The 27,277-nt window shown below is 40.2% G+C and overlaps 1 protein-coding gene across 1 annotated transcript in view; it reads right to left on the bottom strand.

Annotated features, from left to right (window-relative positions):
• Positions 1–27,277, bottom strand: part of RIMS2 (regulating synaptic membrane exocytosis 2) — a 504,339-nt gene that overhangs the window by 252,714 nt on the left and 224,348 nt on the right. The window contains exon 4 of the mRNA XM_086609332.1: positions 22,816–23,741. Coding sequence (XP_086465458.1) covers positions 22,816–23,741 — 926 coding nt within the window. The remainder of the gene's footprint in view (positions 1–22,815; positions 23,742–27,277) is intronic.

Here is a 27,277-nt window from a genome sequence, read left to right as displayed (position 1 = left end):
TTTACCTTCTTTATCGAAGGACTTCTCGCTCCGGCTCTTTTGGCTCTGGTGAGGGAGTCGGGGTTGAGGTCTTCACGTCGACACAGATTCCCCACATAAATGCACACTTGCCAGTCAGATATTTACATACTTCTCCATTGTTTAACAATCTTTTTTTCACTCATGCTTGTGCCTGATATTATAATTTTCTACCCACTTCAATCTTATGTTGTTTTAATTGAGAAGATTTCTTAAGAAATCTGAGTCAAATGACCACCTAACACTTTCACAAACTGTATGACTGTCATGGTCAGCTTCTATTGGCTTCTACCAGAAAAATCTAGACTGTGAGCATCAATCTTTGCAGGACAGTGGCTGAGCATTTGCATTTGTTAAAACAGGTTAACTTGAAGGCAATTAGATTTACTGCATTCATTTTTGTAATTAAAACATAAATCCTCATTCCAATTGATGCATATGAGAAATTTCCTGTTAAATTCAGGGGAACCAAAGATATTCTGAGCAAATGAAATAAAATAATGGAAAATAAAAAAAAATGTCTAAACGTCTAAATCTTTGCATAAACTCTTCCAATTATAGTATAAATTTATTTTAAAAGTAGGAAACTCCTTCTTACACTAGAATTGGACACTTCGGTGGCTTTATAACCAGTGATGATGCCTCTCAGAAAGTTTACACTGAAACCTGGCTGTGCTTAAGACTGTAGGAAAAGTCCCACTGACTGCAGCAGAGCCTAGATTTCACTATTGCAGAGGAACTCGGAGACACTGCTGGCCATCAGGGATCTGCAACTCTCATCTTGTCATCCTGGCAACAAAACCTTTGCTTTTAGGCTGCTTTACTCACCATTACTCATACCACAGCTGTTCTTGCTGATTAGTGACATCGGCCAGTCCTGAAACCTGTGAGATGGTCAACTGAGTGAACCTGAAACAGCCTTCAGGATTACGGTCACAATCTTCTCCCTTCACCACACTGAATTTTCTCGTCACTTCCTTTACTTCTCTATAGAATCATAGAATTATTTAGGTTGAAAGAGACCTTGAAAATCCCCAAATCCAACTGTAACCTGACACTGCCAAGTCCACCACTAAACCATGTCCATAAGCACCACATCTACACATCTTTTAAATATCTCCAGGGATGGTGACTCAACCACTTCCCTCGGCAGCCTGTTGGTATTTCCTGACAATCCTTTCAGTGAAGACATTGTTTCCTAGCATCCAATCTAAACCTCCCCTGGTGCAACTTGAGGCAATTTCCTCTTGTCCTATCGCTTGTGACTTAGGAGAAGAGACCAACACCCACATATAACCAGTTCCAAAACTATGCAGCTTTTGAACTGACTTCATGCTATCACCACTGTCATAACCAGTATGAGAAGCTCAGATACAGTAAGCAATATTTTCCAAACTGATAACAGAAAGAAAGAAGGAGAAAGGTAAAGCAATTCATATAGCTCCACACTGAAGTCTGGAGATTAAAGCCTACCCATTCTCAAATAATATGTTTACATAGTCCTGTACCTATTGCCCTGAACAAAGCAATTACCAATAAGAAAAGACCTTCCCTATTTCTTTATTACCTCTCTTCCTTCTTTTTTTTTAATCAATACTATGATCCTAACGTGAAGAAACAACATTAGCAAATGTAAATGAGCCAAAACATCTCATTTCATTGCCTCTCCTTCTCCCCAGGAATAACAATTAGCACCTATGAGAGTCCCTTTAACAGGTGGGGTTTTTTTTCCTTCCAAGGATGTTACAGAATATGACAGTTGTTCATTATGTAACTTTCATATTCCAGTTACTTAATTCTTTTCTATTTGTTTGTAAGTGTTACAGATGTCATTAGCAATAACTGAAAGAATCATTTTTCTGTGACAGAAAACCCTTTATCAAAGCTTCACAAACCATAATGATTATTCTCATCCTAATAATAAGCATCATCTTTAGAGCCAAAGGGAGCAAGGTCGACATGCTGGTTTAGATTATGATCTATTAGAAAGACATCTACTTGCACTTTAATTCACTCTGTTCTGCAGGAAGCTAGCAGTATTAGCAGACATGCACAGAGCCAAAGCAAAGTTTCTCAACTTTGCGGACAGAACTGAATTTTTCTGCACTGAGGGCTGATGATGTCCCATAGTTAAGAGTCCAGGAGGCAGAAGAGATGGAGCTGAAAATGAGGATGAGTACATTCAGAGCCAGGTTTGTTGTTCCTGCTGCCTCCAGGCCACATCTGTCACTGCAGCTTGAAGAGATCACTCAGCTCATCCTCTCCCTTTCTCCAGAAGCAACCATTGCACCAAACACTAACCTCTCTTGCAGCAGCAAGAGCAAGCTCAGCATGCAAAATAATCAACTGGGCAATCTCACCAACCCTGATTATCCTGGGCTGCTGCCTACTTAGATTAGTACTGAAACCCATCCAGGACATTATCCACAGAGTCAGCTGCAAAGTCCTACATGCTTACTTCTTCCACCTCCTCTGCCAAAGATGCACAAACAAGCCCTCGACTGGAAAGGGCATAATTGTATTTATGTGAATTGTGATCGCGCTAGTAAGACCAGCCACTCTGTTGAGCTTATTATCAGTCCCATATGAACGCGGAAATGGCAGCTGAACCAGGCGACAACTGACAAATGCCTCTCCAGTTCACAGTGCAGAAGAGGCTAGCACTTAGCTGTGTGGGTACATTCAAGTGCTAATTTTACACATTTGCATCTTGTTAATAATTCAAGCCAATCCAGGTAACAGAATACATCAATCTTAGAGACACAGAAAATTCTGTTCATCTTAGCAAACCAAAAACACTTGGTGCCACATTTAATAGTCTTGACATATTATTTCTACATGAAAAGGCCTTGCAGAGTATGTCATGCCAAGTTTATTGAGTATCCATACTTTACCTAAACTCTAATTTTTGCTTTGGTGCATTCCAAATACTTTAGGATAGAGAATATCTTTACAAAGCATTTCAACCCTTGCTTCTTCAGACTGGTGTTACTTAATGCATCGCAAAAACGACTACAGCTGCTCACACTTCGAGGAAGGTATGTCAATTTGGCACCAACCCACCCCAGCATCAGCCTGCAACAGGATCCCCTCTGCAACCAATAACCTAGCGTTCAACCAACAAGAGCTGGCAAGAGACTTTTTTTTCTGTTTCTCTCACCACTCCACCAGCGAGTAGGCTGGGGGTGCACAAGAATTTGGAAGGGGACACAGATGGAACAGCTGACCCCAACCGACCAAAGAGATACCCCACACCATACAATGTCATGCTCAGCAAGAAAAGCTGGGGGGAGGGGGGAAGTAAAAGAATCTGAAAGAAATCAAATTCTTCTGCAGTCCAGAGGAAAAATACTTCATGTCTGTTCTCACTCTTTGACAAATGCATTCATCGAAAAATGGATGATGAAATCTAGCTCTTTTATTTTTTTTTTTGATACTTGGCTTTCAGTTATCATAAACTTCATTCCTTCTTCCCTTTTAAATATAATCTGAACATGTTAAATTATTACAGCTTTTAGACTTGCATGTAGTAAAAGATGATATTGAACTTCAATGATTTACAAATTAATTTATTCTATTTCTAATTTTCAAGTATATAATGAATCTTTAATGAATAATTTAAGTCTAATTTTAGAATCCATATTTTCTCTTCATATAATTTTAGCAATGCCTCGCCTCACCAATTTTAAATTCACTAAGCATATTTTTCTAATAAAATGAATACTTAAATTATAGCATCATATAACATATTCTGTTATCACTGGAATGATAATGACAGACATAAACATCAGCCTCTAATTTCTTAGATCTTCATTTTACGTCAGGAAAGTGCTTAATCTAAATGCAACTGGTTTTGAAATTTTCTTCCAATAAAACTTATCATTCTCTTTTCCATAGATCTTTTCCTATATTAATTTTCATTTAATTTAAATCTTTTTCTTTAAATAATATTAATCCATTTACAGGTTTGCTAGCTCACAATATCTAAATGACTACACTGAAAACCTAAAGCAAATCATCTAGTTCATACATAGCACGTAACAAAGCATATTCTCAAACAGAAATGTCATTCTTTAATTAAAACACAATATTATTTTCTATGCATTTGTCTTCACATATTTTAAATTCAAAACACCTCATATTAAAAGGTGAAAAGACATCTAGCTCAACTCCAGAGTAGAGCAGTTAAGAGATCTATTTAGAGATCAAACTAACAGCATTTTATCTTTTTAGTTAGGTTAAGTCCTCATAATTATTAATGAAGACATATCCAAACTTAATAGATGAAGTTTTGTCATTTGCAGCAACCTCAGGAGCCCAGATTATATATAGGTATGAATTTTGCTCCCTGCTTCTCTTCCCACGCAGTCTTAAGCAAATGCAGAAACTTATACTTTATGATTAATACCACTGACTTTACCAGAATGATTTAGAATGCATAAAATTAAGCCTCTATATGTTTCAAGATGAAGGTTTAAAACACGTGCGAGACTAGATGAATGTCTGGAATCTAAATCCTCACCTTAAATGATAACAGAAATCATCTATTGAAATGATCAATTAAGACACATCATAGACTCATCTCTCCTTCACACAAAGGCTGGATGCCTTTCAAGAAATGCCCTTTGATCAAACACAAGATGTTCTTCAGTCATACAAGTTATTGAGCTCAATAACAAATTAACAGCATGACAGTGAATGGACTGTGATAAATAGCAGGCCACATTAGACGTTGTAATGGTAATTATTCATTTTAAATTCTGCAAAGCTATAAAAATGGTTTAGGAAAAACAGAAAAAAAAAACTACACAAGTATTAAAGCAGAGCTTTTCTGCTCAAAAAAGTTGTCAGTTGACCAAGTTAGACTCTAGACAGCAATATATTAGTTCTATTGCAGTAGTACCTAAAAGCAGCAGTCAAGGATTAGGGCTCTCTGGAGTATGCCTCAGTCTGTAGTATGGAAATGCAGCTACTATTTTATGCTTATGTTTTTATTATAAATAGTTGCAAGTACATGATCTGATGGGGCTGTCTATTTCAGCAAAATCTGCTTTATTTTTACAGGGAATATAATAGCCAAAGCATTTGGCGGATTATGCTACATAATACCAAATTTAAACCTCTAACAGGCAGGCCAGATCCATGGCCTTGAAAAAGACCTACTGTGCACTCCTAAGCCATCAAAGCGGGCTTAGCTAGCCATCTGACGAATGGGCCAGCATCAGAAAGTTTCGGGGTAGCACAGAAATGAAAATGACAGGTACATGGAGTATACTTGTGGAACCAAAATATTTCTGCATGACAGCAAGCTTTACCTAGTAAAGTATAAACTGGGGAGGCAAAAGCATATTTACCTTTCCAAAGAACACAAGGACATCACAAGCTGATTTGATACAGTATAATCACAGCTGCGCAACTATTAGACTGCAGCTGTATCCACCATGAGTCAAACTGAGATCCTATCCTGCCTGTCCCTCAAGAACAGTAGAGCCTTGGGGAGATGTTGTATATATCACTTCAGTTACATATTAAATAAACACGATGAGTAAAGATCTATAAGTGAATACAGATCCAAAGCCTGAAATGGAGAGGGAAATGCAAATCCATCAATTTATGTTCTACAATTGAGTTGAACTCCCTTGCGTCATTCACTATTAGACAATCCATTTCAAAATTATTTACAACCTCTCTTGACAAATATGATTAGAAAAGATTTGCCAAGTGTACTAGCTGTTCTCATACAAGGATAAATCTTTAATAACTTCCACTCTTGCAGGAGCAGAGTTTTCAAAAGGAAGTTGGAGAAAAAACATTCAGCTAGAAGGATCTAAAGATCAACAAATATTCAGAAAACTGTGTACAGCAGCAAAAAGAATGATTAAATGCATTAACAAACTAAACAGATACTGAAATTTATTTCACAGAAATCAGTATCTGAAGTTCTACTTTGTGAGCTTGTTGATCCCATTGCTATAATCTTATAAGGACCGTGTCATAGTGAACAGGAGACTGTTTCTATGGCTTGCTATTGCCATAGAAATCACTTAATAATGCTGTTCACTGCATCTGTATCAGAGACCTTGACTGTAGGAACTTACTCAAGGAAAAAAATTTTTACAAGTCAAAATAAATTATGATAATGAGCTTAAGTAAATTGCAGATAGGACTATCTGAACAATATTTAACATATTATAATTCCCCTCAATCAATACAAGGAGTAGCTCAGTTTAAGCATGGGTCCATGATGATCTGTTCCATAAGGAACAAAATATTAACACACAGCTTTGGCTGAAATAGGTGCTGTTTGAAAAGGTATTATACTATTTTCCTTTAATGTAGTAAGAATTTAATATAGAGCTCTCGCTCAAATCTCTTTAATTATTTGGTATAACTATTAAAAACTGCTTGTTCAGAGCATATTTCAACTCATCAGAAAGGATCTACCATCAAATGAGCAGACAGAGGGAAAAATGTTTCACTTCTCTTGAAGTATTATGGATGAACGAATCTCATTTTTCTCTGCACATTTCTTCCTTCCTCAGCCTTGGCTTCCCTTGAGCAAGAGGCTTTTTGAATATTGCAACAATTCCTTATATGAAGAAAACATACGGCAGGGGCTGGAATCAGGTAAAAGAAACACTTGTTCAAGACCACTAAGGAAATGAGGCCTTGCAAGAGTGTATTTACTACAGAAACCCTGAACCAGCTGGTCAATTCAGATATGCGTAACTATGGTGACATCAATAGAGTTAAATCGCTAATAAACAAAACATTTATTTTGCTCTTCTTAAGAACAGAACAGGAGAAACAGAAAGTCGCTAGGCTAAAGGTCTGTTCTAGCTTAAAAAACAAAGTGAGAAAAGCAGAGCAAGTAGGATAAAAGAGAAAATGAAACAGATAATGGATTTATGTTCTTGTAGAGTATCATAATAAGCTAATTTTAACAACAATTGTATCACCTCTCTTCAGCTATATTCTCTAGATGTTGAATCTTTTTGGTGTTAGTATCCAAATAATAGTAATAAAAACTCACACAGGGAAAAGAACAAGAAACACAGGTACAGTTGTAAAACCAAGTGCTTAAAAAATTGAGAAAGAGCATAGTTAATACTACCAATTCCAGTCTCATTACCAGCTCCAGATTCCCAGCGGCTAGCACTAGTCCTCCCCTCTTCCTCCTCTCTCAGCTCCCCAGCCCCAGTCTGCTCTTGCCAGAGTCAGCAGCCCCCTCTCACTCCCACAGCCTTCTGTCTCACCCGTCTACTCTCAGGGACAGCTTCATCTCCATATCTCCATCTCCATCTCCATCTCCATCTCCATCTCATCTCTGCCACAGAAATCTTAGAATCATAGAATCATAGAATCGTTAGGGCTGGAAGGGACCTTCAAAGGCCATCTAGTCCAACCCCCCTGCAAGGAACAGGGATATCTCCAACTAGATCAGGTTGCTCAGGGCCTCATCCAACCGGGCCTTGAACGTCTCCAGGGATGGAGCATCCACCACCTCTCTGGGCAACCTGTTCCAGTGTTCTACAACTCTCATGGTAAAAAATTTTTTCCTAATATCCAATCTGAATCTACCTCCCTCTATTTTAAAACCATTACCCCTTGTCCTATCACAACTGGCCCTCCTGAATAGCCTCTCCCCATCTTTCCTGTAGGCCCCCTTGAGGTACTGGAAGACCGCTATAAGGTCACCCCGGAGCCTCCTCTTCTCCAGGCTGAACAGCCCCAACTCTTTCAGCCTGTCCTCATAGGAAGGGTGCTCCAGCCCTCTTATCATCTTCGTGGCTCTCTGGACCCTCTCCAACTGGTCCATGTCCTTCTTATGTTGGGGACTCCAGAACTGGACGCAATACTCCAAGTGAGGTCTCACGAGGGCAGAGTAGAGGGGGAGAATCACCTCCCTCGACCTGCTGGCCACGCTCCTCTTGATGCAGCCCAGGACGCGGTTGGCCTTCTGGGCCGCAAGAGCACATTGCTGGCTCATATTGAGCTTCTCGTCCACCAGTACTCCCAAGTCCTTCTCCTCAGGGCTGCTCTCGATCCATTCACCGCCCAGTCTGTATTTGTGTCTTGGGATTGCCACAACCCAGATGTAGGACCTTGCACTTGGCCTGGTTAAACTTCATGAGGTTGGTACGGGCCCACCTCTCCAGCCTGTCGAGGTCCCTCTGGATGGCATCCCTCCCTTCCAGCGTGTCGACGGCACCACACAGCTTGGTGTCATCGGCGAACTTGCTGAGGGTGCACTCCATGCCACTGTCCACGTCACCGACAAAGATGTTGAAGAGGGCCGGGCCCAACACGGACCCCTGAGGGACGCCACTCGTGACCGGTCTCCACTTGGACATCGAGCCGTTGACCACTACTCTCTGAGTGCGGCCATTGAGCCAATTCCTTATCCACCGAGTGGTCCATCCATCAAACCCATGCCTCTCTAGTTTAGAGAGAAGAATGTCGTGCGGGACAGTGTCAAAAGCTTTGCACAAGTCCAGGTAGATGACATCCGTTGGTCGACCCTTGTCCACCAATGCTGTCACCCCATCGTAAAAGGCCACCAAGTTGGTCAGGCACGATCTGCCTTTGGTGAAGCCATGTTGGCTGTCACCCACCACCTCCTTGCTCTCCATGTGCCTTAGCATGGTTCCCAGGAGAATCTGCTCCATGACCTTGCCAGGCACAGAGGTGAGGCTGACCGGCCTGTAGTTGCCCGGGTCCTCCTTGTTCCCCTTTTTAAAAATGGGGGTTATGTTCCCTCTCTTCCAGTCATCGGGGACCTCGCCAGACCGCCACGACTTCTCAAATACAATGGCCAGTGGCTTGGCAACTTCATCCGCCAGTTCCTTCAGGACCCGCGGATGGATCTCATCAGGTCCCATGGACTTGTGCACCTTCAAGTTCCTCAGATGTTCCCGAACCTGCTCTTCAAGTACAGTGGGCGGTGGTTCATCCTCACAGTCCCTGCTAGTTCTTTCCACAGCTTGGGTGGTAAGACAAGAGGCTTTATCAGTGAAGACTGAGGCAAAATATTCATTGAGTACCTCAGCCTTCTCTATGTCCCGGGTAGCCAGAGCACCAGTATCCTTCCGGAGGGGGCCTACATTCTCCTTGGACTTCCTTTTGTCCCCTACATACCTATAGAAGCATTTCTTATTGCTTTTTATATCCCTTGCCAAATTCAATTCCTTCAGGGCCTTAGCCTTCCTCACTTGATCCCTGGTCACTCGTACAGTTTCTCTGTATTCCTCCCAGGCTATCTGTCTCCGCTTCCACCCTCTATAGGCTAACCTCTTCATTTTCAGTTGGTCCAGGAGCTCCTTGCTCATCCACGCAGGCCTCCTGGCCTTTTTGCCCAACTTGTTCTTTGTCGGGATGCACCTCTGCTGAGCTTGGAGGAGGTGCTCCTTGAATGTGGACCAACTTTCCTGGGCCCCTCGTCCCTCCAGGGCCGCCTCCCACGGCACTTTGCCCATCAGGTCCTTGAAGAGGCCGAAGTCCGCCTTCTTAAAGTCTAGGGTACAGAGCTTGCTGAGTGGTTTCCTTGCTGCCCCATGGATCTTGAACTCCACCGTGTCGTGGTCACTGCAGCCAAGGCTGTCCTTAAGTTTCACATCGCCCACCAGTCCCTCCCTGTTGGTGAGCACAAGGTCGAGCATGGCACCCCTTCTTGTCGGCTCCTCTGTCACCTGCAGGAGGAAGTTGTCGTCCACGCATTCCAGGAACCTCCTGGACTGCCTGTGCCCTGCCGTATTGTCTCTCCAACAGATGTCAGGGTGGTTGAAGTCCCCCATGAGGACCAGGGCTTGTGACCGCGAGGCTGCTCCTATCTGGCTATAAAGCGCCTCATCTGCTCTGTCCTCCTGGCCAGGTGGCCTGTAACAGACCCTTACTGTAACATCCCCTATCCGTCCCCGTCCTCTAATCTTGACCCATAAGCTCTCTGTCAGCTCCTCCTCCGACCCCAGGCGAAGCTCCACGCACTCCAGCCGGTTGCTGACATAGAGAGCGACACCCCCTCCTCGTCTCCCCTTCCTGTCCTTTCTAAAAAGCTTATACCCCTCCATGTTGACACTCCAGTCATAGGAGTCGTCCCACCACGTCTCCGTGATGCCAATAAGGTCGTAGCCCTGCTCTTGTGCACGCATCTCCAGCTCATCCTGTTTATTTCCCATGCTGCGTGCGTTGGTGTACATACACTTTAGCTTGTCCCAGTTTAGTAGTTTTCCTCCTGAAATCACCTTTAGTCCACCTTGTAAGTCATCTGTTTTTCCTTCCCAGGGTCAGTATGTCAAGAACACAAAACATAGTCTTTCATTTTTACTCCTATACAGCCTTGGTCTAGAGCAGTTACAAGGAAAATCCTCTTGTGTCTGTGAGTACCGAGGAGAAAAGTAGTTAGTAATTCCTTAGGAAAGGTCCCTATATATTGCAGTTGTACACAGAAGCCTCAACAAGTTCAGTAGAGGCATAGATATTACTAATTGAATACTAACGACTCTCTCCTAAGCCTATGTGAACTGTGATTTTTGTTCAGAGGTTTAAAATGGAGCCAATTTTCACAGTGATGTGGAATGAACACCCCCCAGAATGAAGGTGATGCACCATTCCAAATTAGTGTCTTAAGTGTTTTAACACGGACAAAATAAGACACTTTCCTCTGGACTCACCCTTCAAAATAGTTGAATTGCTTTTTCTGAATTGTTACATTTTCTTAAAAAAAATCAGCCCGCAGCACAAACCCAGCAAGGAAAACTGCAGCACAAACAGCCAAGTCTCACTGAGAAAGAAACTGCGGATAAAACCACCTCCAAGTAGGGAGTCTGAGGAAGTCTTAATGTAAGGCAGCGCTATGACCTGTTTTTTACAGTCTATGTAACCTGCAACTGCTCTCTACAATTAGCAACTGAATTATAAAATTACAATGTACTTTCATAGTACTTCTTACAGCACATTTTACCGTTGTGGATAAAAAGCCAACTCCAGCTCCGTGAAATGCTCAGCGATGCGTATCTGCGCAGAGCCGCGGAAGGTCACTGCCTGCACAGGGTAACGGGATTTCACACTCAGGCGACACGAACGTAAATGGCTCAGAGAGGTTGGGCACTCTGCACAAGTCTCTTTCCAGATATTTAAAATGAACAAAGCTGTTGACTAAGCGCTCTGCGCTCTCATCGAATTTCATAGGCACGCTGAGGCTTTAGCGCTTCCGAAAAATAAAGCTTTTATCTTTCAGTTCGGGGCAGCTTGTCTAGTCATCTGATCTACTGTAAAGTGAATATAAGGAAGGTGTCAATGTCAATGCTAGCAAATCAGAATGGTAATGGTTTACACCCACTTCTCAGTCACTTTGTACCGATAAAACGGGAGTGGAACAACGGAAAATAAGGCCCAGAGAAGGCTGAATTGGAATCACGTCAAGATGCTCTCTTGTATATCTATTTTTACTGCATTTTTCCTTCTTTACTGAAAACTATTAGTAAAAAAGGCAATCGCATATGATACATTTTTCTGGTATAAAGTTTGCCATAACCATAAAACTTTGTGAATTTAACCTGGAGCAGTAACACAAAGTATTGCCATTTTCATAGATGTTTTTTCTCATCTTACAAAGGTGCCATAACAGATTCTTATTTGCTCAAGCTTACTTCTTCCAGAGGCCAGGGCTGAAAAGCAGCTTATCTCACAGGATACCTGTACTCCAGTAGTCAGCCTCTGTAGTAATGAGGACATTGGCAAAGCAGCTCAGCACAGGCTCATCATGTGAGTATTTACCCATTGTTTCAGCAGTCAGCGTTCTCTGCAGCTCCAGTGCTATCAGTACTTTAACTACCGCCCCCAAAACCAGCTCTCATCTATCAAGAAGAGCTGCAGTCACATTTTGGACTGCAGTGCAGCTCTATCTTTAGATAAGATACGTGGTTTCAATCCTAGGAAAATAGGAATTCCAAGAGGCTCTCACCTACTTCATCACCTCTCGAGCTGTCACATGCATCACCTTTTAAATTTGCATTTTTGCCTGTGATGTTGCCAGTGCTGCTTGAAAGTCATACTATTATTTACTGCTTAGTGCAAACGTGGTCCATTAGATGGCTGAGTTATCTACCAGCTCATTGTCACTGGACATGGTTGTCTTATTGCTCTTTTCCATGCTGCACCTCTTTTGCGACAGATCTGGAAACAGTAAAAAACACCACAGTAATTCTCCAGCTTACTAAGGTGAAAGAAAAATGGCCTTGTGCTGCAACAGCTTAGTTTTGTACCAGTGTAGTGACCTAAACCAACTCACTAAAAGTCTGGTAAATATTGGATTTGGTCCAGATCAGCAAGTGTGAAAGAGGACGAGGAATGGGGCTTTCGTTCAAGATGGCAACAAGTTGCTGGCTCACCACAGGTCGCCTTACTGCACCACGCTTGTGCTCTCTATCTGTTCAATGCTTAAAGGACTTGGTGTCCTCCGCTTTTAACGAGGACTTTAAATTGGTTCAGCCACTCTACTGACCTTAGTTTCAGCAATAATTTTATATTTTTACAATGAAGTTCCTGGTTTTGATTGGATTTATGTTTTCTTGCAATCTGCAGCTAGCCTTAGTTATACTGAATTACATCTATGAAGATTTCAACTACTGACCAGCCTTGGCTTTTGTAAAGAATCATAGTGGTTGGTATGAGGCAATGGATTACGTATGTATGAAAGCAAGGAACTTTCAGCCTCATAAATGTTTTCTACATTGAAGAGACATAGGCAGTCTCTTAAATTGTTCTCGGATGATTACTCTGAAGTTCAAACCTAATTTTGGTGGCTTTCATCAGTCAAAACCTTTCAAGAACAAATTAAATTCTTTCAGCTCATCAATATGCTAGCTTTAAAAAGAAATGCTTTTTGTTGCAATTCTCTTTTTTAAAATGTATTAAAATCGCAGGATGAAAACAGAACAGGAAGATTTTCAAAGGAGCTAAACTTTTAGAAATTCTCAGCATTAACAGATTTTCAGAATTGAGCTTAGAAAAATTTTTAAATTCAAACTATAATATGTAGACGAAATGTTAAAATTCTTAAAAATTATAAAATCTGATGAAAAAGACTACATGCAGTCACTTTTTAGATAAGGTATCATGTAGCAACTAGACACCCTGCATACTGCATCACAAGCCAAGCCTCTCCTTGTTGTTATAGATGTATATAAAAATGGCCTATAAATATGCATAACAGTCTCCATGTCATGGAGATTTGTGATGAAAACTTTTATTTGATTCTTATTTAGATTATGTAACTAATGTCCATATATTTCCATTTTCCAAGTAAACAGATTATATAACTACAGCCCTAAAAGATATTCATAATCTAAATGTTCAGAAAGGCTGAAAGTATCAACATCAGAACTGTTTCTTAAAGAATGTTTCTCCAGAATACCATTGATCTGAGAACATTTCCATAAGAATTATCTTCAATCTGGTCTAAACTTCAGTGTGTGACACAGGTATCTTTTAGGTACATATTCATTCAGTTCATCTGTATTTACACATCTCAAAGGAATATCTTAACATAGAGAATGCTGCTGCATGAATACAGGCTATTAAATTCACTTTTCTATTGCAACAGATGAGACAGAAACCAGAACCTGCATTACCACACACTCTTCTCTCTCAGTGTAAGTCTCCATGCTTAGAAATGCTACTCAAATTTTCCAAATTACTTAATCAACGAGGTAAAATGAAGAAATCAGATGTGTGTGACTTCCCACAGTACATGTGGCAATTTGGCATGTTAATTTTCAGTTAAACATTAACTGAAATAAACTGTTTTAAAAGTCTCTTCAAGTCTGAAAGCCTGTAAATGCTGCAGCATGATCAATCAAATCATTGCCTAAACTACATGGCTTCAAAAAAGAGAGGAGGAAAGAAAACAACGTAAGAGAAAAATTACAAATTTTTGCCTGTCTTTTATCCTGTAATGGTTCATTTGACATGTAACGATGCCTAACTGTAATCACCAAAAGATTAGGACCAAAAGAGTGCAGACTTTCTTTGTCCTCTACACATCTGGATGTTCTAAGATGTAAATATTTTAATGGTAGAACATGATACATTTTATAGAAATATTTTCAGAAATGAATTATAAATTATAATTTCCAAATGTTTTCATATTTCAAAGTCAAGTAAAGAACTTTATAACTGAAAAAAGCGATGATTTATAGCCAAGAGAAAACAACACTGGGCTAAACATTATTCCTATTTTTTTTAATCTGTGCAATAGTCTTTAACCTTTCCATGACAAATAGGATTAGTTCAATAGAAGAGGCAAAAATAGTAGCATATAGGTTAGCATAAAACTTCCTTCTTAGGAGAGATGTGTGTACTTTGTATCCCAAGGCAAAATAAACTTCTCAATGCAACTTTACAAGAGAACCACTGAGCACCGTTTTGAGAGACTGCAATGACTGATTCTCTTCAATCAGTTTTATTTAATCTTTGTCAATTATCAGAAAAGGCATTATCATTACATCAATTTTTTCTACTTTGCCCCTAAAATTAGGATTTTTGTATCAAAACAGTGGACCATCACGGGAGAAATGCATTAATGATCCTTCGAAATTAATAAAAGACACCAAAAACTTCAAAACACAGTTTAAATATATTTTCAAGTAAATATCACGGTTGGAAATAGTTTTCTAGAATTTTCACCAATAGGGTAAAATTCAGTTCCTAAGTCCCTAATCAGATTCCTAGGCAGGTGGCCTGATTTTTCAAAGGCGCTCATCATTCCGCAGGTCAGTTTTCACTGGTGGGGCAGTGGGGAGATGCAGTGTTTCATCCTTTTGAAAAACCTGGCCACCTTCTCAGGGCTCTGACTGAGAAGTGGGGACAGATTTCTGTAGGACGGTAGCAGTGACGGTTGCTGTGTTAAGCTGCCTGGCTCATCACTCGCACTATTGCCTTCATCACAGGACCAGCTCTGATGTTACACAGGAGCCCCCGAACAGCTGTAGTTGAAATTACAGCCAGACCCATTAGAGGATGCAGAAATTGGTGCCACTTTACCTAGGCTAGAAATATTCACGCCAAATAATTGCAGTGGATGAGGCTTGGACAGGGAGAGAATTGGGAAATGATGGAAAGGACATGCTCCCCCCGGAGCTTCCAGCTCTCACCTTTGACAATATTCAATTTAATATCAAGCATCTTCTGTGACTAACTCCAGCTTTTGGATGGCACATTTGGGGAAGCTTGGGGCAACAGGGCTAAAGACAAAGCAGAATTCAATTTTCAGGTGAATGATATATATGCAGCCCATTCTGCTTATTCCCTCTCCACTTCTGTTCCTCTGCGTCCTCCATTCTGATTACCCTATCTTTAATGAAATACACACAAAAATAACAGTAGAACAAGAAAAATGCTTATATTTTTAAAGAAAATCTAAAAAAGCATACCATATTGTTGATAGAACACTCCCAACTATTTTTTTTTTTAATTAAGTAAGTAAAATTATTTGACAATGACCCTTTTAGTTTCTGATAGTTAACTGGGAAAACCTGAAAAATCAGTTTAAATATGTCATAGGAAAGCACTAACATAATTTAAAATGACACTGAGTCTAATCCAGTCTAATCCAGTCATTAGATCTGTGACAGATAGGTTTGAGTGTTTGGTTTTATTAGAAGAATAATGATTTCATCAAAGTATGAAGAAAATCATGCTCTCTACATTCTGGCGACATTACATGTCATTTTTATTGCTGTTATTATTTCTGTTTGCTGAGATTCTTTTGTGGAAAGACTACAAACATCACAGTATTTAGTTAAATATTCAAAAAACTTGAGAGAAAAATCCCATGATGTTTTTTATTTCTGCTATGGCATTGTAAAGAACTGAAATGTTTTACACAGAATCCAGCAGGTCATCATTTTGGCTCCTATCTGCCAAATGTTTATGAATTAATAGCACTTATTTCCAATGCAAGACTTAGAGCACAAGTCCCAAGTTTCTAACTTAGTTAAACTGAAATTTTGATTAGAAATAAGTGGACTAGGTTGAATAAGAGAAGAACTACCTCTGTGGGAAGCCTTGCCTTTCTTAGGATTAACCCCCTTCCGGGTACGTTTGAACAGTAATTTCTTTCATTGCTATTTACAGTAAAAGGTCAATGAATATTTACTGAGTTTGTTCAGCAAATATTCCAGCTGACAAGATGTGAAAGGATAATGGGAACTTTTTAATCTATAACACGGGTCTTTTGTTTTCTACTTAAATTTGAAAAAGATGAAAAAGTGCTCAGAGAAAACTATAATGCTTTTTAATGATACTTTTAAGAATCATCACTCAGACAATTCAATGGCTGTATGAGTTTTCAACTGAAAAAGCAAAAAAAACCACTTTACCTTCAGAATAGAAATTTTTGACAATTTCCAGGGCAAAATACATTTTGTAGTTAGTGTTAAAAATATAGAATTAAACTGAAGAGAAGTTTCAATTATGAAAATTTTTCCCTAAGTTAAAGATCTTTAAAATCATATTGTCCTATTAATAATTAACTTAATCGCATCTGGTACCATAGATAACTACAACTAATGCACTAAAATACTTTAGTAATAACTCATAGTTCTTCCATTACATCCTATCAGGAGAGAATTAATCTGGTGCCCGAACAACACTTCTGCTACATCTGTAGTTCCAGCTAAGTCCCAGAGTAAAAGGAAACATGATTAAAGAATTGCAGTCTTAATGGTTTGTATATATTTGCATACAGAAAGTTCAGGTTGTCATTTTCTCAATATTTTAATCAATAAAATAGAGCATTGGTTTTGTTTGTTGGAATGAAAGTGCTCTGAAATTATTCATGTTCACTTATGAGAAAACATTCTTTCTTCTCTGACCACTATATGAAAATATTTCTTCTTCCCTACTTCAGCAAATCCCTTTCCATCCTCAGATTCTGATAAGGCATAATCAGTTACACATTATCTTTTCAGCATGCACTATAATATCTAAGAAAACATTCAATATCATTTTATCAAGAAGCTTCAAATGTTAATGTTTACCATCTTTTTGCCTAATTAGTGTTACCCCACGAAAGCTTCCTGGCTTGATGCCGTGTGTACCTGCCTGAACGCTTCTGCCAGCAGAGTGAAAGGAGTGATACAAGGATGTGAATACGCAGCCAAGAATTGGGGAAAGGCAGGGCTCTTTCTGTGAGGGATATTATGGGCTTATGCTAGGTTTAAGCAACTGTAAATTAAAATACTATATGGTAAATTTCTTCTAAATACTGCAGATCACATGCCTTCCCTTTATCTTCTAAGGAACATACAAGTGTCTAAGTAGAAGGTTTGGCAAAAACATAAGAAAGCATTCTTTACTATTAGAAATCTCTGCAACTTTAAACATTCTAGTTCTATTATCATCTATGCATCTACAAAAAGTAGGTTTGTAGGAAAATTCTGTCATAGCCAATACTAGTATTTTAAAGTAGTAAGATACTTCTCATTCACTGTTGTAAGAAGTACTTTAAAAGCAGTAATCTTTTTATTGCTCAGACACAAATGAGGAGAAAAGTGTAATATTTATTATCTCTTAATATTTCTTATCTTTGCACTTAAAATAGAGGCAGCTTATATGAGACAGTTGAAAAAAAATAGAAAAATAGAATTCTGAATTTCAAGTCAAACTCTTTATATATTGAAATCACATTTTCCTTATGTAAGACGTAGAGGTCTTTATGGAAAAGAAGGATTTCTTTATAAATGCAAAACACATTCTCTTACAGTGCAATATTAAGTAAAATATTAAGAAGAAATTTTGCCACTCCTTCAAATCTGGCTTTTAATAAAACACATCAAACATTTCAGTGTTTTAAATAATCAATTCTTCTTCTTATGACCATTCAAAATGTCATACTGTGAATTCTAAGATATTTCCATACTGAAACTGCAGAATTTCAAAGCCTCTTGTGTTCAAGACAAGTGCTGCAGCTCAGTCCTGAAATTCTGCCTTCTAGTATAATTTGTCCCAGTGAAGTTAGACTTTCAGGAACTCGCTAACCTGAATGAAGTAAATTTTAGAAACAATGACCTCATTCTGATCTAATTTAGCTCAGTGTAGCTTTGAAGCCAAAGCTGTTGGAGATGTATGAAACTGGCACAAGTAGGATTAAAATCAGGTCCCTTATCTCTCAGAACTGAAAAGTGAGAGCACCGTGACGGTATCCCACTCGCTTGGCATCTCTGCCTATGTAAGACACACACTGTTCTTGCAGTAGCACTCAGTGTGCTTTCTGCTCCTCACATCATGAGCTTCCATACATTTTTAACTTGTGCCAAGAGCATATTGTTTCCAAACAGAGTTTATTCTCTGTCAAAAACTAAAGCGTATCTCTACCAGATCGGTTTCAATATTGCAATAAACAAGCAGGTCCTGCGAGCTGTTCCAGACACGAGGACCTTTCTAACTTCTGTAATGAAAAAGTGCAGTTATTCATATGTTTGTAAAGGACCATGACACAGCCAAGGCAAGGTTATATATCCACGTATGCAATGCACTTAGTGACAAAGAACAGCATGTTAACCCCTTGTCCTGCATACACACATTTCTGCTCACGGAGCTTGCCTCTGCAGCTTTCAGTCAACACCACGGGGACACTGAAGCACGTTAGATCACTGGAGCCTATCTAGCCACATGTTATGCATACAAGTTTCTGTGATAATAAAAATGGGCATCCATCATGTTTTAATAAAAGAAGAGTAAAAGGAAACACTAAACTTAAGAACTGCACCTCTGACAAAACTCAGACACACATTTGCCTTTCCCATCACAGATTCCACCCACATCAGACGTCAGTCACCGTCCGTGCAGAGATATCTCTCGCAGGGTGCTCTAGAAAGTGGCTGGGAGCATGGTATGTGCGTATGCCTGAACTGTTTACCACTTCTGGAAGATCTACTATGTCCTACTTTATATTTAGAGCAAATTAGAGCAGCAGTTAAAGCTATCACAGACCTAGTTTTCCTTGAATGCATGATCTTTTTCCATGTAGAGATTGTCTCTTGCTGGAACCCTGGCATTTGAGAGATTTGCAAAGAATTGTAGGACATTCAGGATCCCCAAAAGTTTGAAGAAGGAACAGAAGGAACTCCAGCTTATGTTCTGAGTGGAGGTACAACAGCCCCAAGGACCAGGGACAACCCCTGGATTTCCTGAGCAAGTCCTGTGGCAAGTCTCTTCAGACTGGCACTTGAGTGGACTGCAGGTGTGACAGTATTGCCACAAGGAATATATGGGCAGTGGTACTGTTCGGTTTTCTAATCCAGCCTGGAAATCCTCTAGACATAATCTCTGTTATGTTCATTTACTAATGCTGCCATGCACTGTTTCCTGACCGTCCAAAGAATGAACTGGTCTGTCACACCCTTGGCTCCTCACCATAGTTCTGCTCTTCTCAGCTCTCCAAACTCCCTCTCAGCGCCCCAGGTTGATGCTGCCAGGCCCACACTCCTTGCTCGGAGTCACAGTCCCTCTCTGCCAGAGGTCCCAAGCCCAGCTCAGCCCTCCTGTCCTCCTCTCCGAACGCCCTTTTCCCAGCCACTCACCATCTCTCCCAAACTGCTGCTTCTGCTTCTCAGCCAATCTCGGCATCCTCTAACCTACTGCTCAGGGAGCTCCAGTTCTCACCTTCTCAGTTATCCTTATCAAATCCGTTTCTTTCACATTATCTGTTCTTCCCAAACTACTGGTCACAGGTTTAGCCTATTTGATCTACCATCATTGCTCTCCTCTCTTCTTCAGCCTCAGTTGCCATCTCTATCGGCTGGTTTCCAGCCTCCTAATGACATTTTGTTTTGCAGTTACTAAACTTCTTCCTGTTGTCTGCTCAGCCTCCAGAAGCCTCCTGATTCCCATTCCAATATGCCAGTCCTCAGCCTAGTTTATGACCCGAATTTCCTGGTCCAAATATAGTTGCATTACAAAACCTATGCAGCATCTTAAGAATCTAGCTCTTCTCTTCTGCAGTTGAATCTCCATCTACAATACTTCTTCATTATACCTGTGTTCCACCTGACTGTCCGCTGAGTGCCCCAGTGTTGTCTGGGTGTTCATCAGCTTTCTCTGCTCACAGTTTCCCTTGTCCCCTGTAGAGAGGAAGCAGGAGCATTCCAAGGCAATGCTTTCTCTGGCCATTACCAGAAACATGCAGAAAAATAATTCTGCCTTGTCCTCTCCCTGAAAACAATCAGACTACATTTTTAAAAATCAAGGAAAAAAATCACCTTAAAGCAGACAGCTACTGAAATGAGATCAGATCCAAACACTTGAAGTCACAGGCATTCAGTAATAATGGATGCTCTTCCCAGAGCTCTTAATCCAGCAGCTGGTCTATGTCTCTGTCGGACTTGTAAAATGAAAAGCTATCTTCATTTCATATGCATATATGACTTCCAACCATATATATGTATCAATCCTTTTCATTTTGAAAATAAGCTTAAAAAGGCAAACTTTCAGCCCTTTTAAGAGCATACAACTATATTTTTTCCTACATTTTCAGATAATTCACAATTTTCAGACTAGTTTCTGAAAACCAATGTCAGGGCCTGGTAAAATCTCAGATGCAATTCAGCGAACAGCTGCTCCTGCAGCTCAGGCCCAGGCTGCTCCTCACAGCTGAGCAGTTGTTAATATTTATTTGCATAATCTGTGAAAAGATAGGGGTACTCCACAGATAAAAAGATGGAGAAAAAAATTATTCTCCTCTTTTGGAGAACTCATTACTACTGCATCTAAATTCTCACTCTAACATTGCCACCCTGCCTTGCTTCCAGGTCCAATGTTTTATATTTACCGTTATAGCTTTGGCCAAACAGATTTTGTGTGTGGCTTAAAAGGACAGCTGAGAAATCCTCAGGCCTGGGGAGTTTTTCAAGGACAGAAAGTGAGTAACGTGGAGGGAGGAGAAACCCATTTTTGTAGGAGGTGTTTAAAATAATTAATTGTATTGAGTCAATTAAGGAAATAATGTATTGCAACACAAGGAAGACTGATGGGCGTTTATGTGCTGGATTCCTTTTGGTGGCATTCATGAAGAAATCATTTTCTCATAGGGATTTTGAGTGCAGACTGGTTTATACGGTAAGAGAAAATAAAAAGAATGAGGTAGGACTTTGTGGGTCTACTTATATCAACTGTGAAGGCTGGATCCAGATGGTGAGACCCTGTTCTCTCCTCCCCCATGCCTAGCAGAAGCCAAATCTTCCTAAATCCACTCAAACAAATACTTTTCTGGAGCTGCTCCTCCAGGGGTTAAAAAGTAGGGGAGAAGTATGGATGGGGCTCAGGATATCATCTGAAAACATGAGCAGGGCTGCTGAGGCTGCCACCAGCTGACTCTGGCTCTGAGTACAGGTGTCACTGCTTCCATGGCTGCCTGCTACATGCATGGTCACTGCCTCCCAGCTCATCAGCAAGGGCAGAAACAGGACCCTCCAGCTCAGGCTGGAAGCAGACACAGTCAGAAGCAGTCAGACCTCTTCCCCAGTTCAAGTAGTTGCTCTCTTCCTCTATGAAAAACCAAGGCTGTTCTCCACACTCGTTCCAGCCACAGGCCGCCACTGGGCCATGCTGACACAGCTATACTCTATATATAGTCATGAAAACTGCTTGCAGTAATTCGCTCAAGATTAGCAACACATAAAACAGGGCATTTTTTTCCTGTAAAAATGTTGTAAGCTTTTTAAATTCATTTATCAATACATGCTCAATTCAGCTTCATTCACAAAAACTAGTAAAGATGCACTGGAATAATAATAATAATAATAATAATAATAATAATAATAATAATAATAATAATAATAATATGAAATAAGTTATAACTATTGTGTGTCCTTTTCCTCCCTGTTCATACCTTGAGCATTGCTATGAAGTAGCACAAACCAGTCATGAGACTTAGTAAAGATGCACTAGCATAAGCATAATAACTGAAAACAAGATATAACTATTGTACTTTTTAGACCAACAACATAGGTGAAGGGTAAGCAAAATAATATTATTAATCTGATTCAGCTTAAACTGACGGTCCCCAATGTTTTCCTATTTAAGTCATACGTTGCCTTTGGATACATTGGGAATCATTTCAGTTAATCTTAGCTTTTCTTTCTGACAATGGAGTAACTCCAACATCATGAATCCTAAAAAGCACTAAAACCAAAAAGTACCATAGCCCCACAACCAAAAGAAGCCTCCACTGATATAAATCACCTCGGTCATTTCAAGCTTATTTAAAATTTGAATGGGCTAACTTTATACACACAGGGTTTTTCGCAGATCAGATGCTCTTTAACCTGCAGCAGCCAGCATGAAACCGGCATAAGCTCTGTATCATGTGCTCTAGTTAATTCAACAGAAACGCGGTCATGCGCCCACACTTGATCCAGATCGAATTTGCACTCACTGTGATCCAGGAGTATGCAAATCTGGTATTAATGGACATGAAACCATGGCCTTATACGACAGCCAGGCTTTAGATACATTGCAGATTTAATTAACAGTTTTTTCAATAGGCATGTTTTTTCCTTTACCATATTCGAATAGTAGCTGTGATGTTCTTTTCCTTGTAAATCTTTAAATTTAGGTTTAAGTAAATGAAGCAAGAAAGCAGAAGACAACAACTCCCATCACAACAAACTTGAGTCACCTGTGAAGGGCTGTAGATATGTGATTGCAATGAATTCTAATAGGTAAAATAAACATTCAATGGAATGGAAACTGAACCACATCTATATATTGAAATAGTTAAAAAATTACAAATCTTACCTTTTTCACTAACACTTTCACTTTCAATCTCTACGTCATCGCAACTTGTGTACTCTGGAGTGGATGCCAGTTCTTCTTCTGAGCTACTTAATGAAACCTGACGCATTTTACCTCCCTTTTTTGTTTTATGGGGCTTTGGTGGTGGAGGTCTGACAGATTCAGACTGGTCTGAGCTGAGTGAATCATTCCGTAACATGGTCTCCATCTTTTCCCGTTTTGTTTTCCGTACAGCAGAATTGGGGTCCAAATGGTGTTGTTTCCTTAATGAATCAGAGCGCCTCATGTCTGGTCTTTCCAGAGGAATTGGACTCCTCCTAGGTGTAGGAGGGCTATGATTTGTGGTCCTCTGACGATTGGGACTTGGTCCCTGAGCCTCTCGAGTTCTTTCCATAGAGTATGAACGTTGATTTTCCATGGCAGCTCTGCGCTCAGACACAGATCTTTGTCTTGATGGTCGTTCCATCCTCATCATAGACATCCGAGAATCCTCCAGCTCGGTATTCGCCAATGAGACATCACTATGTCTCCGTTCATGACGTGCTCGGGACACTTCAGCGTGGATACGCATTTGTTCCTCATATGGTTGTGGCTTGACTGGATAACGAGCCAGATTAGGATCACTTCGGTATCGTGCCTGGTATTCCTCTTCCCTCCGCTGTCTTTCATATTCTTCCCTGTTCTGGGCATCCTCCTCTTCTACCGGATACTCCTTGGAACGTCTGCGACTCCTTCTGTTGGAATCTCTATAATCACCCAGTTCAGGTTCTTCATATAACTGAGGCCCACGCTGTGACCGCCTGTCTGAATAATCTGATGGTGACCTGGGCATCGCACTGTCTGATGTAGCATACTGTGAATATTCGTCTCTCTCGTCCCTTTGGTCGTATCTTCTGGTCTGTTCTCTTGATATTGATGGGCTTCTTTTCCTAAATAATAATGACAACAAAGAAGAAAGATAATTCTGTCAATATTCCTTGTACCACTGTTACAATACAGTTAATGCTAATTAAATGATAGAAAGACCAGCTGATGGAAAAAAAAAAACGTTCATTGCGTTTCTTTGTGAATGTTCTCACACATTTTCTGTACTAAATCAGAGAAAGCATGTCATGCTACAAATCTGCTTATGATGCACAGTTTAAATTAAAAAGAACTTTAAAGGAAAAATATTTATGTTACTTTGTAGTCATAACTGCTTTACAAGTATCAAAATTTTATAATCCTTTATAATCATTTTACAGTAATATAACTTGACCATATGCTTCTATTTCATAGGGCGTTATAATCACCATAGAAATTAAGGCTAGATGGATGGTTCAGTTAGTTTGATCTTTCAGCAGTCATTATTGCTTAAAAACATACATTTCAGTTCCCACAAAACTATAGTGTGTGTCAAGGGCAGAAAACAGGACAGACAAAGATCAAATGGCAGCACTTGTCTAAATCAGAAGAACTTAGAAAACAATTTTTTATGTTGCATAAGAAGGGAAAGAGCTGGAAAGTCCTGCGTGTCTAACTTGAGAAAAAAATTCTTCCCATCTCTATAGGGATGGCAACAGTATCAGTCCAAGCATTTGAGCAAGACACACCAGCCAGATACCAGAATGGGGCTCCTGTACCACATTCAGCATTGACTCCTTGTCGTAGACGATACCTAGCCATAGACAACTTCTGAGGCTTCGGAGGAAGGTGGAAAAAGAATTATCAACAGATATTCCTTCCTGACATTGAAAAATGATTGACTGAAGCATGTGCTTTTATTATATACAATATTTTAATAGAGGATGTGTCTGGAATATATTATTAAGTTTCTATGTTCTGTTTGTTTGATACAACATCGTTTGCTATTTGATCAGAAGGGATCAATTAAATAGGGAGTAGTGATTCGTAGGAAGAAAACAAACTGGAACTTCAGATCCTGCCTTTATCAATCCTAACAGGGTAATGAGCATTTAAAATGCTACTTCCATACATGTCCAGATTTTTACTCAGTTTTGCACCCCAGAAGGATCTAAAGGAGTTACCTGCAGGAAACTGGAGCAAAGATCCCAGATGTGGATAAAAAAGACTGAGGTGGGACTTCTCTGGGAGAGGATAGATCAGCTCATGCTTTAAGTAATGAAAATATGTATGTGAATCTATTTTTGTGTTATCAGCACTTTCCTCTTGTATTTAGTACTAGCTTTAAAATTAAGATGCCTTTGAAAATGTTTTCTACCCTCACAGATGGACACTGATCCTGAAGGGCAGCCTTGTGAAAAAGAGATCCTGCCTAGTGTCAGGAAGGACAGGAAAAAGAAGAGCAAAGACACAATCCTCTTGTTGCCACAGTTGTCCTAGAAAGCATAAGGAAAGGCTTCAACTGAGTCAAGGGGAGAGGGAAAAACAGGCTTTCCTTGGTGCCTAGGAAAGTAGAAAGGGCTCTGCATAGGTATAGGAGAGAAAATGCTCTTCTCACAGTCAGAAAGGAAACGTGGTCTCTGCTCAGCAAGGGAAAACCACAACTGTCTGAGCAGAGCGTGCGCCGGGGAGTGACTGGTAAACTGGCATCCTGTCTTAGGTACCACACAGGGTCACTAAACTGTGCTTGAATCATAGAATCATAGAATCATAGAATCATAGAATCATAGAATCATAGAATGGTTAGGGCTGGAAGGGACCTTCAAAGGTCATCTAGTCCAACCCCCCCGCAAGGAACAGGGATATCTCCAACTAGATCAGGTTGCTCAGGGCCTCGTCCAACCTGGCCTTGAACGTCTCCAGGCATGGAGCATCCACCACCTCTCTGGGCAACCTGTTCCAATGTTCTACAACTCTCATGGTAAAAAATTTTTTCCTAATATCCAATCTGAATCTACCTCCCTCTATTTTAAAACCATTACCCCTTGTCCTATCACAACTGGCCCTCCTGAATAGCCTCTCCCCATCTTTCCTGTAGGCCCCCTTGAGGTACTGGAAGACCGCTATAAGGTCACCCCGGAGCCTCCTCTTCTCCAGGCTGAACAGCCCCAACTCTTTCAGCCTGTCCTCATAGGAAAGGTGCTCCAGCCCTCTTATCATCTTCATGGCCCTCCTCTGGACCCTCTCCAACTGGTCCATGTCCTTCTTATGTTGGGGGCTCCAGAACTGGACGCAGTACTCCAGGTGAGGTCTCATGAGGGCAGAGTAGAGGGGAAGAATCACCTCTCTCGACCTGCTGGCCACGCTCCTCTTGATGCAGCCCAGGACGCGGTTGGCCTTCTGGGCCGCAAGAGCACATTGCCGGCTCATATTGAGCTTCTCGTCCACCAGTACTCCCAAGTCCTTCTCCTCAGGGCTGCTCTCGATCCATTCTCGATCCATTGAAAGATTTGGACCCAGTCTTGCCTTGTAAATATTAATGTACTTTAGCCTTACAATGGCATCTGCAAACGAGAAACTAATTCAATCTTGCAAAAATGCAACTCTTCCAGTGAAGCGTGACAAGTAATATAAGCATCATTTGGATGCATATTTGCTTATGGTGAAGCTAAGATGTCCTATCTGTCTTATTAAAACGTCATGTTAGTACTAACACAAATCATAACATCTGTAAGTTTAACAAAACCTCTACGGATTCTGCTTCTGAGGACTCAAGTTGAATCATTTTAATGTAACATGAACAGTTTCGTAAGTCTAAAAGCAGAATGGCCAATGGGAACAGACAGTTAGGACAACAAAACTACCAAAGTTTGCAAAGACATAGAAGTTTTCATTAGGACAACAAAGATTAGAAGTGAAACTTAGTTTAAGGAAGATAAGTATTTTTCATTTAAATACTTCAGCTGATGAAAAATATGCCACATCCCAAAATAAGTTGTTCCAATAGCAAGTTACCTAAATCACTGAAAATCTCTGTCATGTCTGTAATAAAAATGTGCCTAATTTCCCCTCTCCAATTCTGTGCCCTTTATAGGCAAAATCTTTTATCTCTATGAAATCCAATTGGAATAAATAGCACCTAACAAATACAGAATTCATCCCTGTGGATCTCATTTCAAGACTGACACAAATATGTGTGCACATGGAATGCACACGTACTCTACTGATAATAACCACTGTGTGTATATTCAGTTTTTATTACATATGGATCAAGTTGTGTTCACAGCCACAGATTTTTGCATATATTTGATACTCCAAGACATCAAAACACTGAAGTGAGTATGGTTTATAGGAACGGCTCCACCATGAACTGTGTAACACACAAAACCATACAGAATCCAGTTTGACAAATGTCACTCATGCCTTGGAGCAGACTGAGTGTACACGTTCTTCGGGATAAAACATGAGCATACATGTATCCATAGTAATATGGATAACACAGAATACTAAGAATTGGTTTTGCTACATATAGACAATGATACACATATACAATACATACACACATATGGTGTGTGTATATATATATATGACTCCATATCACAATGTCCACATATATCCATAC

The sequence above is a fragment of the Tauraco erythrolophus genome, chromosome 3 (assembly GCF_009769465.1).
Source record: "Tauraco erythrolophus isolate bTauEry1 chromosome 3, bTauEry1.pri, whole genome shotgun sequence".
NCBI classification, from domain to species: Eukaryota; Metazoa; Chordata; class Aves; order Musophagiformes; family Musophagidae; genus Tauraco; species Tauraco erythrolophus.
The sequence above is the reverse complement of the archived record's forward strand: the minus strand, read 5'-3'. Positions and strand labels throughout refer to the sequence as shown.